This window comes from Ursus arctos, chromosome X, assembly GCF_023065955.2.
Source record: "Ursus arctos isolate Adak ecotype North America chromosome X, UrsArc2.0, whole genome shotgun sequence".
In the NCBI taxonomy this organism is placed as follows: Eukaryota; Metazoa; Chordata; class Mammalia; order Carnivora; family Ursidae; genus Ursus; species Ursus arctos.
The window spans coordinates 15,284,892-15,303,462 of NC_079873.1; the positions used below are offsets into that span (position 1 = coordinate 15,284,892).

The 18,571-nt window shown below is 45.9% G+C and overlaps 1 protein-coding gene across 2 annotated transcripts in view; it reads right to left on the reverse strand.

The window, feature by feature from the left end:
- Positions 1-6,179, reverse strand: part of MAP3K15 (mitogen-activated protein kinase kinase kinase 15) — a 117,549-nt gene extending 111,370 nt beyond the window's left edge. For both annotated transcript variants that reach the window (XM_026480221.4, XM_057310416.1), the window contains exon 1: positions 5,807-6,179. In XM_026480221.4, the coding sequence (XP_026336006.1) occupies positions 5,807-6,164 (358 nt within the window). In that variant the 5' untranslated portion in view covers positions 6,165-6,179. The remainder of the gene's footprint in view (positions 1-5,806) is intronic.
- Positions 6,180-18,571: the final 12,392 nt, after the last annotated feature.

The window sequence follows — 18,571 nt, forward strand, 5'->3', positions numbered from 1 at the left end:
TCTCTGGGAATGAAAACCTTGGTGTGATCCACGCTGGCAGAGAGCAGGTGAGGAGTGTGTGAAGGCTCCCCGGAAGAATGGAGATGTGAGGGCGGAGGACGCTTTAGGCAGAGATGACACAGAGGGGAACACACCACGACTGACCCAACCTCAAGAGGCCGGTGACAAAGCTGTTGCCTGTTGGCAGCAATGTGGATAAGGGAAGATAATGCCTGGACCGGGGAGGAGGGGCACATAGAGCAAAGTCAAGCAGATCTGAGAACTATTTTGGAAGCAATAGGCTGGACTTGGCAATGACTGAGGGGGTGGGGTCAAGACTGACCCCCAGGTTGATGATTTTGCTCATCCATGTTTCGTGTTTTAAGAGAAGATCATGTCGAACCACTGCCCTTACATTCTGCTGGAAACGGATGCGGCCGGTCTCCCGACCACGCGGAGATGCCACACACACGGCACATTCTACAACCGTCAAACCCCCAACATCGCACAGGCCTGGCTTCCTTCGAACTTCATGCATTTTCCAGAGCGATGGGGAGAGTATGCACCCAATTACGAGCCATCCTTAGGCATTTCTAAGGCTCTTGAGCAGAAGCCAAGGCACCCGTGGATTAAGCCCACAAAAGCGCAGAGCTGCCTTTAGCCATGTCCAGCAGAACGCATTGCCAGCTTTGTCAGTCAGGGTAAGCTAGGCTATGCTGCCACAGGAGACAAATGCCCGAGACTTCAGGGGCTTGACTACCAACTTGAACACATGACCTTCGAGGATGCCATAAGAGAGGCCAAGAGAGATGGAGGTGGCACACTAATGTCTCGGTCACTTTCAAAGTGACACTTGATGTTGCTCACATCTCACAGGCCGGCACTAATCACCAGGGCCCAAGTTAACTCGAGGGAGACTCGGAACTGTGGAAGAAGACATGGATGCTTGCGGGGCACTGCCTTCGCCACATGACACATCAACCTGAGGAAGAATCACAAGTATGGGGCGCCTGGGTGGTTCCACCGGTTAAGCATCTAACTCTGGCACAGGTCAGGATCTCGGGGTCCTGCGATGGAGCCCCATGTCGGGCTCTCCGCTCGGTGGGGAGTCTGCTTGTCCGTCTTCCTCTCTCCCCACTCGTGCTCTCACCCTCAAGAAATAAAATCTTTAAAAAAAAAAATCCACAAGTGACATTACAGATGGAGAAGCTGGACATAGCCCACGGAAAGGGCAGCAAAAGGGACTAGAGGCGGCCGTACTTTAAACCAGGCAGAAAGCCTGATATTGCCGTCAGCTTAAAAACTAACAGAATCACTATAGTATCATTTGATACAAAAGGAAAAAAATAACCTAGCCTCCAAAACCAGTGAAACCAAACAGAAGCGAGAACGTGTCCTTGCACGGCTGGTATGAGCCCAGCGGTGCCCGCGTCTTCTGCCCTCCTCACGCACAGCGGCAGGGCGTGGGCCCCGCAGTCGGCAGAGATTATGAATGGGGAGGATCCAGGACATGAGGGGATATATGGCCTGACCTCGTCTTGGAAAGGCACAACTTGCAGACGACTTTCTAGCATTTGTGCTCGCTTTTCATGACCCAAGTTATACTCTTACTGCGATAACCCCCAACCCCCAATCTTAGCAGCCTGACCAAACAAAAGCTTCTCTCTTGCTTATGCAAACCCCTAAGTGAACATTCCTGCTCCAACAGCTACCCTCCAAAGAGTAGTTTAGGGATCCAGGTGCCTTCCATCTTGAGCCACCACCATCGTCTACACTGGGGACCATGGAAAAGTACGGGAAGGACTACTAGATATGCTAACACCTCAGCCCAGAAGCGACAGACACCACCTGTACTTCCATGTCATTGGCCAGAACCAGTTTTGCCTCCCACTGAGACTCAAAGAGCGCTGGGAAATGTAGTCCGCACTGTTCAGCCACAACTAGGAGCGTGAATCTCTGGTAAGTCAGCAATCTCCACCACACTTTGCATCCTCCCAATGACTCTGTGTGAGCCAGCCAGAAAAGGGGTGTCCTCAGGATAGAGCAAAGCCAAGTAGCTCATCTGGAGACTAAAGCCCTGGCCTTGGTCTTTTTACTGGATAGTCAGGAAGTGCAAGGATTTCCTACCGTAGGTGGTAATAACTCACCACCTGGAAAATCACCATGCACATAACTGAAAAACAAAGACCTCAGAAGCAGGGCCCCTGGGTCAGCATCTAAATGAGGTTCAGAGAGGAGCAAGTTAGGCAGAGCCAGACCCAACAGCAATGGGAAGAGAACTTGCGCCCCAGGGCAGGTAGGGACAAGGCTTGATCAAAGGGGTGGTTCTTGTCATTGGACATGTTACTAGCTGAGGCAAGAAGGCGACAAATTAGCACACAGCTGGAGGCTCTAAGTTAGATCAGTCATTAACCACCCAACCAACTGAAGAGTAAACGGGCATCAATAATACGATGCGTTCCTTGGAGATAAGTGTTCTGGGTTCTACCGAACCAGACCCCCGTTTAAGATTTGATACCACAGTAAGCGTGTTCAACTATAGTGTCCAGGAAAACAGAATTTCCCTCTCAAAATGTGTGGGAAAACAGCAGTTACACAGATTTCCTTTCTGCAGGAAGTCTCGGTTTTTGCTGTGTCCACAAGCACCGAGAAGCTCCTAGAAAGACACACAGCATGCACTGGAGAAGCAGGACAGGCTGCTCCATGTACATACACTCCGCATGCGCAATAAGTGACCACAAGTCAGGACTCCGAATTCTGTTCAAGTAGATACAAGGGCATTTAAACCAAAGGAATCAAGGCACATCCCCAAGAAGGGGTTTTTTTCTAGGGGAAAAAAAAAAAAGAAAGAAGACCTGTCTTGTTTTCTAAGCACTGGAAATAACCAAGGGATTGACCCTCACTGAACAGTTCGACTAAATTCCAGACTCTCCTCTTTGAAGACGGAGGACAGATGTTTAAAAAATAAAGTAAAAGCTAGTCCTTATGCAGACCAAAGGCACACAGGGATGACCACCACCTCTGCTAAAAGTGAACAGGATGTCCCTCAAAAAAAAAAAAAATTAAACATGAAATTACCATACGACTCAGCAATTCCTTAGGTGGGTGTATACCCCGGAAAGTGAAAGCAGAGACTCGAGCAGGTACTCAGGCATGGTCATCAGGGCATTATCTACAAGAGCCTAAAGGTGGAAATGACCCGAAAGCCCATCTGCAGAGGCCAGGATTAACACTGGCGTATTCATTAGCCTTCAAGGACACTCTGCGATGCGCCACAGTGCGAGGGAACCTCGAGGACACTGTTAAGCGAAATAAGCCAGACACAAAAAGGCAAATACTGTATGATTCCAGTTATATGAAATTTCTGGAACAGGCAAATTCACGGAGAAAGTAGAACAGCGGTTAGCAGGGGCTGGGGGAGTGAGGAAGGACAAGTTACTGAAGGGGCACAGAGGTTTTTGTTTGGGCTGATGAAAAAGTTCTGCAGAGGGACGGTGGTGCTCGTTGCACAAGAGTGTGAATGTACATAACGCCAATGAAATGCATGGAAATGTTAAATGGCAAATTTTATGTTACAAATATTTTCAGATTTCCTTTTCAAGTGCTCGTGGCCGTGTCAGTGTTCTTTCGTCAGCATCACTGGTCCTATCATACCCCATCAGACCACCCAGACACCAGCGACCCCGAACCTCTCCACCAGACCCACATAGGACCACGGAAAACTGCACAAGGAGTGAGAAAACACACTCCAGCCCAGCTTTGCCTTGCCAGGAGTACAAGAGACTGGAAGAACTCACACTTCACATCTACCAGGCTCCCTAAAATACATTTGGGGACAGCTCAATTGGTCCTGTCCCCCAGAAGCGGTTTTCTAGAACAGCAGAGTCTAGGGGGACCTTCCGTGATGAGGAGAATGCGCTCTTCACTGTGCCTGTTGAGCCCTCGCAGTACAGCTGGCGCAAATAACGAACTGACCTAGTGCCTTTAAGCTGACTCGGCGTGAGCGGCCACCTGTGGCTAGTGGCCACCGCGTTGCACAGCGTGCTTTTAGAACTTTCACAAAGAAGCAAAAGTGCCAGATTTGGTTTTCTGTGGGGTTTTTGTTGTTGCTGTTGTTTTGTTTTGGTGGAGATGCCCAAAGTCCGTGAGTGGTAGAGATCCGGAAGCCAGGAGAGGTGGGGGAGGGTCCTCTGCTTAATCCATAAACCGGAGTTGCATACATCCTTGGTCAAACCCATGAAAAGAATTTACTAGTTCTTTTTTAGTTCTATTTATGACGTACTGAGAAAGGATTTAGTCAAGACCAAGCCAAGGTCAACCAAAGGAGGTACATGATGCAGAAAATTCTAGGCGAGCTGGACCCAGAGCAAGAAAAGGTGAGGTGCCTGTCGTGTAGCGCGCTCGCTCTCGCTCCCCCCCCCCCCCGCCACAGGCGCGCGCGCACGCTTACACACCCCGTCCCAGAGGAGGGGCGCTGGGGCGCACCAATCTTCAGAGTTGGCACCAGCAGGCAAGAGGCTACAGTTGTGCGGTGCAGCAAAAGCAACATTTAACCTTTCACAGAAGAGTCTTTTCAAACTCTAATTTCGGAGGAGAAGGAACCGAGTGGTTCTGGGTGAAGTGGACTCCCGAGGAACTTTTCTAAAAAGACTTAGCACTAAGGAGGACACTCTGGTCAGAAATGTCAAGAGAGCGTTTTCAAGGGGCTCAGCTGCCGCTTTGTTTGAACAAGCCTGACACCCTGCCCCCTTCCAGGTGGGGAGGATTTGCTCTGCAGAAAACAGAGATCGCTGTTGCCTCTGGCTGACAATGGATGGCAAGAGACCTAGCTTATAGCCTCCGCGGGCTGTGGCCGGGCTCTCAAACTCCCCCTATACCTTCTCACATGGTTTTAGGCTTAGGGTGGGCACTGTTACCACCTCTTGACCAGTGGAGAAACCAAGGCACAAACCAGGTAATTGCTGTCCCACATACAAGGCTTATTAATGTCACCCAAGTGCCAGAGGCTCGTCACATAGATTCCAAAGGGTCGGTAAGGAAAAACATCCAAACAGCAATCCATTCCACACCTGGAGAAACTTGCCAACCAGAAAGTATCGATTTTAAGACTGGATTCTTACCACACGCTTATCACAGCAAGCTTGGAGATCTAGTATCACATTCCAGCAAGGGAGGAGACCCGGAACCCCCAAATGCTTGTGCGTTATGGGATAAAATAGAGCTGTCACACCGGTGGTAGAGCACAGCCCCACTATCAGAGTGTTTGCGGCAGGACTTGAAGTACTGGAAAGAGCAGTGGGGGCATTTCTAAGAGCACCTTCTCCTACACAGAGATAAACACACACGGATTCCCACTCTCAGCTGCAAAATGGAATCACCTGGGAAAGCATTAAAAACTCGTGAGGCCTCAGATTGTGGGATCATTCGTCTGGGATACAATCTGGACATGAGGAATTTTAAATTTCCCCAGGTGATTCTAATGTGTAGCTAGGGCTGGGGTCCACGCACTGCTGTAAGGGACATGGCTGGAGTGAGGAAGTAGAAGCTGGGTGGGGAGGAGGGCTCTGCATCATCTGGGTATGGGCTGTTTCTTGGGTCAACCGCTCTTTAAGGAGATCGAAAAATATCGAGGTTAAAAGCCACCGGCCTCCATTTTCTTATCTGTAAAATGGTACAATGCCACTTACTCTGCCCTCGCGGAAAGGCAGGGAGGGCTGGCGGTGAGAGTCAGGGGAGGCGAGGCGGGGGAGGCGCCGGGGCCCTGGCGCGGGCCAGGGTCAGGAAAGCGGATAGGGTGGGGTGAGGGCGAAGGGGGCAGCCGCCTCACCTGCGTCGTAGAAGGCGTCGAGCACAGCTGTCTCCCCGAAGTCCAGCTCCCCGAAGGGCACGGAGATGAACTGGGCGCCCTCGGCCTCGCAGGCCCGCAGCAGGCACTGGCGCGCCCCCGCCTCGAGGCCGCCGGCCGCGCCGCCCTGTGGGCTCTCGCTGCGCACATATACTGCCCGCAGAGCCCGCCGCGGCCCGCCCCCGTCCTCGCCCCCGCCCCCGCTCCCCGCGCCCTCAGCCGCCCCGTCGGGCTCCGCCGGCCCCGCCGCGCCCTCGGCTCCCGGCGACAGCGGGCACGGTGGTGACTCGGCCGCCGCCCCGAGAGCCCCAGCCGGGGCAGTCCCGCCGCCGCTCTCCATGTGGCCGCAGTGCGCGCCCTTCCCGGGCCCCACCTCCGGACGCGCGGCGGGCGGCTGCGGTCGGCTGCGGGCCGCAAGCAGTCCCGGCACCTGTTCCCGGCGCGCGGGCGGGGAGGTGCGGGAGCCAGCGCGCGCCGGTGAGCCCGCGGCGGGCAGGTGAAGGCAGAGCCTCGCGGCCGCGGACGGAAACTGCAGCCCCGCAGCCCCCGAGCGCCCTTTGAAGGCTGGGGAGAGAGAGGCGGGGGCTGGGGACGTCAGGGCTAGCGGAGGGCGGGGGGAGGTCTGGGAAGGGCGGCGGGGCAGGAGCTGGCAGGGCGCCCCCTGCCGCCTCCCCCGGGCAGCGCCTGAGGAGGGCGGATTCTTCAACTTCGGGGGTTTGTTGTTGTCATCCCTCCAAACTGACAAACCTTAGGAGTCCCGGTTTTTTCCCTCAAAACAATTTGAAGCTTTTCAAGCGGAGTAAAGACTCTTTCAAAGCGCTGGTTGGAGGTAAATAATCAATTTCAAACTGAATACAGAGGTAGTATTAACCCAGAATTGAGGTGAGAAGATGCTTCTTTCAAACACCTCTGATTTTGATAAAGATAAGTAAATACATTAACTAAAAGATAAATAAATCGCCTCTGATTTTGTGCTCTTTGTCCCCAGTTGTCAAGAGCATGGCCCTCGTAAGCCCAGTTCTGGAGGCCTGCTCGTCCTGACTTTCACTGTGACTTTGACAAAGCACCAGGAATCGCCAGCAACAAATTTTCTATGCCAGGAAAATGGACTCCAAGTAGGATGCTTGCCTAACCTATGAAATGCTGTGAACCCAAACGGATCTTTACTCTGGATCTTACCAGCCTCACAATTTTATGCTCCAATATTAAGATGTAGTATTACCACTGCAAGTAGTACTTTTATTTAAAAGATAGACTGTGAGGCGCCTGGCTGGGTCAGTTGGTTAAGCGCCTACCTTCGGCTCAGGTCATAATCTCAGGGTCCTGGGTTCGAGCTCAGCTGGGAATCTGTTTCTCCCTCTCCCTCTGCCCCTATCCCCCACTTGTGAGCTCTCTCTCTCTCAAAGAAATTAAAAAAAAATCTTTTTAAAAAATGAAAAAAGAAATAAAAGGTAGGATGCACTGGACGTTGTCACAAGGTTTTTGGGTTTGGGTTTTTCATTTTTGATACTGTATTATTGAGATACAATTCACAAATCATCCAATTCACCCATTTAAGTGGTTTTTAGTATATTCACAGAGTTGAGCACCCATCGCCACACTGAGTTTTAGAACATTTTCATCATCCCCCCCAAACCCCAGTATCCATAACACTCACTGCCTCTCCTCCAATACCCCTCAGTCCTAAGCAACAACCAATCTACTTTCTGTCTCTATAGCTTTGCCTATTCTGGACATTTCATATATATGGAATCATACAAGGTGTGGACAGAGGACATATAGCTAGAAATGGGCTTTCTGGGTCATATGAGAACTCCATGCTTAACCTTTGGAGAAACTGCCACTGTTTTCCAACGAGGCTCCACCATTTTACATTCCCACCAACAGTATATGATGGTTCCAATTTCTCCTCACTGTCACCGACACTTGTTATTGGCTTTCTGATTACGGCCATCCTACGGTGTGAAGTGGTACCTCACTGTGATTTTGATTTGCATTTCCCTTATGGTTAATGATGTTGAGCATCTTGCCATGTGTTTATTCACTATTTGTATAACTTCTCTGGAGAAATGTCCATTCAGCTCTTTTGTTCATTTTTAAACTGGGTATTTGTCTTTATTATTGAGTTGTAAAAGTTCTTTTTATATTGTGGATATAAGTCCCTTATCAGATACATGATTTACAAATATTTTCTCCCATTCTGTGCGTTGTCTTTTTACTTTCTTGTTGGTGTCCTTTACAACACATCACAAGCCATTCTGACAAAAGCAAGATAGGACTTACCTTACAAAATCAGGTTTGGCTTCTCTTCATGTTTCAGTAACAATACAGTCCATGCCTCCATCCCACCCCCAAAAGAAAGCAGAAAGTGCCAGTATAAATCTTTGAAAAAATCCTTCCTTAATTCTAGTCCTGATAGAAATTAGGAACGTCAACAAGTGACATTGTATACCACCTTTTGTGGCCAATGAATGGAAAATGGGCTCTGAGGAGATCTGTAAAAACACACAGACCAGAATTGGGAAGAGGGAAGCTAGGGAAAACTTCCAGTGCTTCTGTTCTGAGCTTTAAAAAAATAGTTTGGACATATTTTCCTTGTACCTTTGAATGCATAATAATAGTAATTTTCCTAATGTGCCTTTTTATCTGAGATTATTCCAATGACTGGCACAGCCTTCAGGAAGGCAAAAATGCCCATTTCACAATCACTGGCCAGCGTCTTGCTGTTGCCCCCACTTCAATCTTCTTGTGTTCCTTCCAGCTCTCACTGGGGCCCTGCTGACTGAGACTCACAGGAGTTGTGAATGCTGGCTTAAATAATACTTTCCTCTAAACACAAACCCTGCTGGGTAAAGAACCCAGAATGTGCTTAGCTAACAATCACCGTCCCCACAGTTGGTGTGCACAGTGCACTTTCTTATTGTCTCCAGTAATTTGCGCACCTGAAACATGCCCCAGGCCCTTCTCCTGGTGTTCTTCCTGCCTCCTACCCCCAGCCACACAGAGAAAATTACAAAATGCTGGATTAGTCTCTTCTGTGTGGTTGAATAGTTGTTCAGTTCTTACCCCTGCCTTGTCCCTTACTAAGTGCGTGTCTTGAAGACCACTTTGCCCCCATGCAGAGATGTCACTTGACCTACAACAGTGGATTGAATATAGTGGAAGCACTGTAGTCAAAAAGTAAGATTAAACCTCGACGTTTTTCTCATTTCCTTTATTTTATTGTAGGCTGGTTATTCATACCAATTGTGGCCAAACTAGTTAGCTCTTGGACTCATTCAATGTTGTAAAAAATATTTTTTTAAAAGATTTTGTTTTTATTTATTTGACACAGAGAGACAGCCAGCCAGAGAGGGAACACAAGCACGGGGAGTGGGAGAGGAAGAAGCAGGCTCCCAGCGGAAGAGCCTGATGTGGGGCTCGATCCCAGAATGCTGGGATCACGCCCCGAGCCGAAGGCAGACGCTTAATGACTGCGCTACCCAGGTGCCCCTGTAAAAAATATTTTAGTTACCATATGAGCGGCAGTTTCATTACTTTTTTCATCGTATCTAAGAATTAAGAGCAAATAGTGACAAAAGACAACCATGTTGCATGATAGTATATGTATTTGTTGGGAAAACTTTAACATATATAGTAATTCAACAAAGATTCATTGAGCACCTATTATGTGTCAGGCACTGTCCTTGGTGCTGGAGATAGCACAGTGAACAACACAGCCAAAGTCCCTGCTGTCATATTAGATACAGATACTGAGAGATAGATATGGATATGGCTGTAGACAGATATACTTTGTGTAGATGCTATAAATATTGTATGGACAAAGATTATTGTAATCTGCCATACGATACAAGAAAAGCAAATAGGATGGATGAAACTCACAAGTAGTATTAAGCATAGATTGTATGTAAAATATTGCCATATAAAATATAAGTGAAACTCATAAGATGTTTTAAGTAGATATAATGAGTAAGCCAGAAACTTGTGAGAAAAAGGTGGACTTCATAAGGTCTATTAAAAATTGTAAGTTATTTTCCTCTAAGATATGCTACCGATGGATTATATGACGGAACAAACGAGAGTGTAACTTATAGATAAATAGGGATGAAAAGACCAAGTCATCTGGTATGGGCATACGATCTCTGATCTAACAGTTACATCACCCCCAAATTGACCCCCCATGGACGACACCCAGTACAGTCCCATTCTCGTCCCACATGTGTCCTCTATCTTCTTGAACGTATGAAGTATAGTTATAATAACTGTTTCAATGCTCTTGTCTAAAAATGCTGTCATCTGTTTTATTCCTGAATCTGTTTGTATTGATTCTTCTCATTGTGGGTCATATTTTCCTTTCTTTACGTGCCTGGTAATTTTTTATTAGATGCCACACATGCAAATTTTACTTTAATGGGCACTGCACACTCCTATAAATATCCTTGAGCTTTATTCTAGGATAGAGTTAAGTTACTTGGAAACGGCTTCACTCTTTTGAAGATTGCTTTTGAGCTTCAAGTCGGATCGGAGCAGCCTTTAGGCTAAAGCTAATTAATCCCCTCTACTGAGGCAATACCCCTCTGAGTACTCCACCTGATGTCCTGTGAATTATGACATTTCCCACTCCGGCCAGTGGACACAGAAGCTATTCTGGTCCTATGGGACCTTCGGGGATTGTTCCCTCCAATCCATTCAGGTGGTCCTTTCCCGAGCCTCAAGGGGTTTCTTCACACACAGGTGCTGGTCAGTACTCTGCTGAAGATTCCAGATCTCCACACCTCTGGAACTCTCTGTGCAGCTGTCTCTTCTCCAGGTATCAAACTGTAGCCTCCTTGGCCTTCCAGCTCCATCTAGTCAGCTCAGGATGATAACCAGGCTCCTCGTGGGTTCCCTTTCTCTGTTCTCTAACCTGGAATCTCTCTCGAGGCAGTAAGCTTGGGAAATTGTAGGGCTCACCTTGTTTACTTGTTCTTTCTCAAGGATCTCTGTCCTGCGTTGTGCTTATTATATGATTTTTGCAACCTTTTCGTGAGTCTGAAATTCTTTTAAGATGAAAAGATTTAAAAGTTCTAAAATTCAAAGAAAAGTGCTCCTCCTCTTCAGTCTAAACTTGGTACAGGCCGAGCATTTGTGATGCGAAAAGGAGGAGCAGGGTTGGCTTCTTCTCGCCTCTTCCACCTTGCTAGCCATCTCTCTAAAGGAGAGGTGTGAGGTGAGAGAACCTAAGACAGCCCCATGATGGCTCTCTGGTGCTGGGATCACGTCGGTCCAGGGGAAACATCTACCCTTCGCCTCACAACGTCTGGGGGTGTTGGCCATTCCTATCCAGCCCCTCTCTCGCTGGCCTCATTTGAGCATTCAGCCAGCCATCTCGACCTCTAGATTTCTGAGGTATGATTCAGACACCTGTCCTCTATGTACTGAAAACTTCTTGGGACATACGTAGCAAACTCTCTTTGAATATTCTCCCTAGGCTCATGGTAAGTGATAGGCAGTCTTCCAACATCCCACTGGCAGGGAGGAACTCACCAGCACACCAATCTCTCTCCAAAAATATTCTTCTAATTTCCAACTCCCTTTTCGGGCAATGTCCAGCCTCATTTTGAAACTCACTTTGAGCATTTCGTTACTGGTATGAGACCTTCCAGAGCTCTCTTTTTTTCTCTGCCATCCACTTTCTGCTACCAGTAACATTCCAGATGGTCCATACCTGCTTTATCACCTTAGGGCCTGGAGGGTGATGATAACATGAACCAGAGCACCCACTTGACTTACAGTAGACGTTGAACAAAAACTTGAACAAGATCAGGGTGTTAGCCATGAAAATACGTATGAGAGGAGCATTTCAGGCAGAGGGAAGAGCCAGTGCAAAGGCCCTGAAGCATCCTGATATGCTCAAGAAACAGCAAGGCCAGTATCTCTAGATATTTAGAATTCCATCATCTTATATTTTAACAGCTCTAGTTTATAGAAAGTTCTTCCATATATTCAAATGTAATCTTCTCTTGTAACTTGTACCCATTGATTCTAATTTAATTCTTCTTGCACATGGCAACTTTTTTTTTGTAAGATTTTATTTATTTATTCGACAGAGATAGAGACAGCCAGCGAGAGAGGGAACACAGGCAGGGGGAGTGGGAGAGGAAGAAGCAGGCTCCCAGCGGAGGAGCCCGATGTGGGGCTCGATCCCAGAACACTGGGATCACGCCCTGAGCCGAAGGCAGACGCCCAACCGCTGTGCCACCCAGGCGCCCCAACATGGCAACTTTCTAAGTACTGCTCTTAGGTCTTTTTTTTTTTTTTTCAGGCGATACCCTGCCTCCCAGAGCCTTCAATCATTCCTCCATGACATGATTTCCAGGCTAGTCATAACCTTGATAATTCTCTTCTAGAAGATTCCCTATTTGACTCAATTGCTGTTCTGTGTGTGCAAAAGACTTTTTAAAATGTAACATTTTTAAAAAAGATGTATTTATTTTAGTTTTTTAAAAGATTTACTTATTTTTTGAGAGAGAGAGAGAGCGATTGCAATGGGGAGAGGAGGACAGAGGGAGAGAGAGGATCTTAAGCAGACTCTTCACTGAGTGCCGAGCCCGAGGCAGGGCTCGATCTCAGGATCCTGAGATCATGACCTGAACCCAAATTAAGAGTTAGATGCTTAATGGACTGAGCCACGCAGGTGCCTCTTATTTATTTATTTATTTATTTATTTATTTATTTATTTGAGGGGGGGCAGAGGGAGAGGGAGAGAATCCTCAAGCTGACTCCCTGCTGAGTACAGAGCCTGACGTGGGGCTCAATCCCAGGACCCTGAGATTATGACCTGAGCCGAAATAAGGGGCTGGAGGTTCAATGAATTGAGCCACCCAGGCGTCCCTAAAATTAAACATTTTTATTTTGAGACAATTGTAAACAAACCATACAGAGAGATCTGGTGTACACTTCAATCAGTCTTCCCCAGTGGAAAGATCCTGTTGAACTACGGCACACTCTCACAACCAAGACAGTGACACTGACAGCACTCAGAATAGTTCCATCCTACTGCCCTTTGATTCCCATACCCAACTCTCTCCTCACACCCCATACCTAACTACTGGCAACCACTGATCTGGTTTCCATTTCTATGATTTTGTCACTTCAAGAATGTTATATAAATGGAATCATATAGTATGTAACCTTTTAGGATTGTCTTTTTTCATCCAGCTTAATTCCCCTGGGATACATCCAAGATGTGGCACAGACCAGTAATCCATTCCATTTATTGCTGACCACTATTCCATGCTAAGGATGTACCACAGTCTCTTTAACCATTTATCCTTTCAGAGACACCTGAGTTGCTTCCAGTTTGGGGCTATTATGAGTAAAAATGCTACGGACATGCATGTACAGGTTTTTATGCGAACATAAGCTTTCATTTCTCTGGGATAAATGCCGAGGAATGCAAATTCTGCATCATATGGTAGCTGCATGCTTAATTTTTTAAAAAGAAACTGCCAAGTTGTTTTCTAGAGTGGCTCTACCATTTCACATCCCCATCAGGAATGGAGGGGTGATCTGGTTTCTCCACATCCTTACCAGTATTTGGTGGTGTTGCTTTTTCATTTTAGCCATTCCGATAGGTGTGTAGTGATATCTCATTATGGTTTTAGTTTGCATTTTCCCAATGGATACTGATGCTGAGCATCTTTTCATGTGCGTATTTGCCAAGCGTATATCTTATTTGGTGAATATCTGTTCATATCTTGTGCTCATTTTCTAATTGGAATGTTTGATTTTTTACCGTTGAATTGTAAGTGGTCTCTTTATGTTCTAGATACTAGTCCTTTGCCAGGTAGGTGGTTTGCAAATATTTTCTTTCGGTCTGCAGCTTGTCTTTTCATCCTCTTAATGAGGTCTTTCATAGAGCAAATGTTTTTAACCTTGATAAGACCCAATTTATCAGTTTTTCTATTTATAAATTATGCTTTCAATTCCATGTTTTTTTTTTTTTTTAAAAGCCTCTTTGCCTAGCCCTAGGGTCCAAAGATTTTCTCTGATGTTTTTTCCTAGAAATTTTGTAGCTTTAGGGGCATCTGGGTGGCTCAGTCAGTTAAGCGTCTGATTCTTGTTCTCTGCTTAGGTCTTCATCTCGTGTCTGTGAGTTCAAGCCCCACGCTGGGCTCCATGCTGGGTGCGGAGCCTACTTAAAAATAATAATTTTAGTAAAATTTTGTACCTTCGCATTTTACATTTAAAGTCTATTTTTACTTAATTTTTGTATAAGGTGTGAGGTTTAGGTAGAGGCCCATTCTTTTGCCTCTTGGATGTTCAATTGCTCCAGTACCATTTTACGAAAAGACTATCTTTCCTTCATTAAATTGCTTTTACCCCTTGGTCAAAAATCAGTTGGGGGGGCGCCTGGGTGGCTCAGTCGTTAAGTGTCTGCCTTCGGCTCAGGGCGTGATCCCGGCGTTCTGGGATCGAGCCCCGCATCAGGCTTCTCTGCTGGGAGCCTGCTTCTTCCTCTCCCACTCCCCCTGCTTGTGTTCTCTCTCTCTCTCGCTGGCTGTCTCTATCTCTGTCAAATAAATAAATAAAATCTTTTTAAAAAATCAGTTGGGGGGCGCCTGGGTGGCACAGCGGTTAAGCGTCTGCCTTCGGCTCAGGGCGTGATCCTGGAGTTCTGGGATCGAGCCCCACATCAGGCTCCTCTGCTGGGAGCCTGCTTCTTCCTCTCCCACTCCCCCTGCTTGTGTTCCCTCTCTTGCTGGCTGTCTCTATCTCTGTCAAATAAATAAATAAATAAAATCTTTAAAAAAATCAGTTGGGAATATTTGTATGGGCCTATTTTGGGGTCCTCTATTCTGTTCCACTGACCTGTGTGTTTACCCCTCTACCGATCCACGCTGTCTTGACTGCTGAAGCTATATACTAACCCTTAATAGTGGGGAGAGGGATTCCTCCTTTATTTTTCTTTTCCAGGACTGTTTTAGCTGTATTAGGGTATGTGTTTTTCCATAAAAACTTCAGAATAAGCTTGTCTGTGTCCACAAAAAAACCTTGTTAGGATTTTCATGGGAATTACATAAACATATAGATCAATTTGGAAAGAATTAATGTATTTATTATGTTGAATCTTCCAATGTATGAATATAGTATTCCTTTCCATTTATTTAGATGACCTTCTTTGATTTCTTTCATTAGAATTTTCTAATTTTCAGCATCCAGATTGTGTACATATTAAGTTTATGCCCAAGTATTTAGGGTTTTTTAAGAGTGAATATAAATGGTGTGGTTTGTAATTTCAGGTTCCACATGTTCATTATTAGTATGTAGAAATGCAATTGGTTTTGTGCACTGTATTTCTCTTATTACATGACCTTGCTGAGCTCACTTCAAGAGGTCTGTGAGATTTTTCCTTAGGATTTTCCATGTGGACAGTCATGTAATCTGCAAATAAGGATAGTTTTACTTCTTCTTTCCAAGCTGCATGCCTTTTGTTTCTTTTTCTTGCCTTACTGCTATGGCTGGAACTTGCAGTTCGAAGTTGAATAAGAGCACTGAGAGAAGACATCCTTGCCTTGTTCTAATCTTAGAGGGAAAGTATTCAGTCTTTCATCCTAAGTATGATGTTCGCTGCGGGTTTTTTGCAGATACTGTTTATCAAGTTAAGGAGGTTTCTCTCTATTTCTAGTTCACTGAGAATCATTACTGTGCATGGGTATTGGATGTTTTTTTCAAATGCTCTTTCTACATCGTATGATTTTTCTTCTTTAGCTTATTGGCTTACACTGATTTCCCAATGTTGAACTTGCACACATGAAGTAAATTCTAGTTAGTTGTGGTATATAATTCTTTTTATACGTTTCTGGATTTTACTTCCTAATACTTTATTAAGAATATTTACATCTAGGTTGATAAAATAGTTTTTCATTTTCTGGGATACTGTCTTTTCCTTGTTTTGAAACCAGAGTAATACTAGCCTCATAAAATGATTTGGGAAGTGTTCTGTCCTATTCTCTTTTATGGAAGAGATTGCGTAAAATTGGTGTTACTTCTTTAAGTGTTTGGTAGAACTCTCCGGTGAAACCATTTGGATCTGGAGATTTCCTTTTCAGTGTTTTTTAATTACACATTCGATTTTTTTTTTTTGGTAATGGGTATAGAACTGTTAAGCTTGTTTATTTTATTTTGGTTGAGTTTTGATAGTTTGTGAGTTTGCAGGAATTGGTCCAATTCTTATAAGATGTTGAATTTAGATCATGAAGCTGTTCATGGTATTCCCTTATCGTTTTAATGGCTGCAAAATCTGTAGCGGTATCCCATCTCGTTCTCAACTTGGTGATTTGTGCCTTCTCTCTTTTTGTCAGTCTTGGTATTTATTCAAGTAAATATAAACATTCAAGTCTTCCAATGAGCTCATCAAAAACATTCTTCATTTCTTTTTTTTTTTTTTTAAAGATTTTATTTATTTATTCGACAGAGATAGAGACAGCCAGCGAGAGAGGGAACACAAGCAGGGGGAGTGGGAGAGGAAGAAGCAGGCTCATAGCGGAGGAGCCTGATGTGGGGCTCGATCCCAGAACGCCGGGATCACGCCCTGAGCCGAAGGCAGACGCCTAACGACTGCGCCACCCAGGCGCCCCAAACATTCTTCATTTCTGTTACTGCGTTTTTAACTTCCAGCCATTTGATTCTTTCCCATAGCTTCCATCTCTGCTGATATTTCCTATCTGATCTTGCATGTTGTCTACTTTTCCCACTACAGCCTTTAATAGAGTAATCACAATTATTTTAAATACCTTCTCTGATACTTCCAATAGCTGTGCCATATCTGAGTGGTTTTAAGGATTGTTTTGTCTTTTTAGATTGCGTCTTCTTGCCTTTTGGCATGCCTTGTAGTTTTTTGTTGAAAGCTAGACATTTTACATAAGGCAGCAGATACTGTGCTAAGTAAGCCTTTAGGGTAGGAATTTGTGTGATCCTAGCTAGGAATTGGGCTCTGTTGAGGTTTGTTGTTACTATGGACACCAGAAACTTTTAACCCCTCTACTGATCTTTTTTGTTCCTCCTCTTGGTTTTGGGGCTTCCCTTTGTGCTGCTCTCCAGAGAAAGCCTGTCTCTTGTAGCTCTCCCTGCTGTAATCCACTGTTATTATTCCTGAAGTTTTGTTAGTGCGCTAGTGGGGCATAGGGGGGGCTGGTCTCTAATATTCTAAGCCTTAATTTCAGGGGTATAGTATTCACAAGTGCCTCTGCCCCTCTTCCGGAGATAGAAGGCTCCAATCTCTTCCCCTAGCTGCACTGGGTATACAACAGTGTTCTCAGTCAACAGCCTTGAGGCCTTTCTCCCTTAAGATTAAATATTTATTTTTTTAGGTGAGTTGGGGGCTGAGGGTGGGGTTGGGTGGAATTCCCTTCCCCCCAGCTGCAATGTTATTTCACCAGCGCCCTCAGACCACATCCTTCCCCCCCGCAGAATAAGCTTTTTGTTCCTTGAGAAAGTCTGTGTGGATTTCTCAGTGGCTCCTGAGCCAGCACCTCCAGCCTGCACCATGAATTTTCTCAATCCTCCATGTAAGGGCCCCTTGGGGTTCCTGGAGGAAAAACCTGCAAAAGTGTGGAATCCTCTCCCCCTAGGAGCTTCATACTCTCAAGCTATCCCACACTCAGCCTCCAGCAATTTGTTCGGTTTTCTACCTTGATCTTCCTATCCAATTCTATGGCATCTGGTAGCTTCTGACCCTGGTAAGCAAATGTTCAGGTTCCATGTCTCACAGAAAGTGCCTATCTCTCTCTCTCCAGATTTTGAAATAGCCATTTTCTCTGCAAACTCCATTCTATTTTAATTTCCGGTCTGTCTAGATTTTTTCTTACTGTAAGCATGGGAAGAACATCTTGTAGCTCTCTGATCTCTGAGCTGAAACTGGAAGTCCTATTCAATAATACTTGACCTACAAGAATGCCAATTTCATATGGTTCAACCTAATAGACTATTGCATAGTTTCTGGATAGTGCGCCTTGTTGTGATGCAGCCACAATCTAATAGAGATCTCTGGAGAAGATTACTATGGCTGATTCTACACACAACTCATTGAGAATGAGATGATCTCCTCTGCCCCGCCCCGCCATGACAGTGGTCCTCAAGCTTGAGTGTGCATCAGAACCTCCAGAAGGACTTGTTAAAGCACAGATTGCTGGGTCCCTCTCCAGAGTTTGATTCAGTAGGTCCGGGGCAGGGCCCCCAAATTTTCATTTCTACCAGGTTCCTGGTTGGTGTTGCTACTACTGCCCTTCTAGGGATCGCATTGTAAGAACTCTATGGCACATCCTGGAGACCCAGGGCTCACCAGCATGTCCTCCTTATTCATCACTTTGAAGGCAGATGGCCAGCCCCGAGGGGTAGCAATTAGTTTCTCAAGTGACCTCAGAGAAGTGTCAAAGGCAAAGTGTCAGGAATATGCTCACCTTTGACTTCATTCTTTCTTCAGAGCAAATCAATTTTTTAAAAAAAGATTTTGTTTATTTATTTGAGAGAGAGAGAGAGAGAGTGCACAAGCAGGGGAGAGAAGCAGAGGGAGAGGGAGAGGCAGGCTCCCCACTGAGCAGGCAGTCCTATGTGGGGCTCGATTCCAGGACCCCGGGATCATGACCTGAGATGAAGGCAGACGCTTAATTGACTGAGCCACCCAGGGGCCCCAGAGTGAATATAATTAAAAAAGAATGCTTTATGTCTTAAAACAGGGGTAGCCATTGTTTTCTAGTAGTAGAT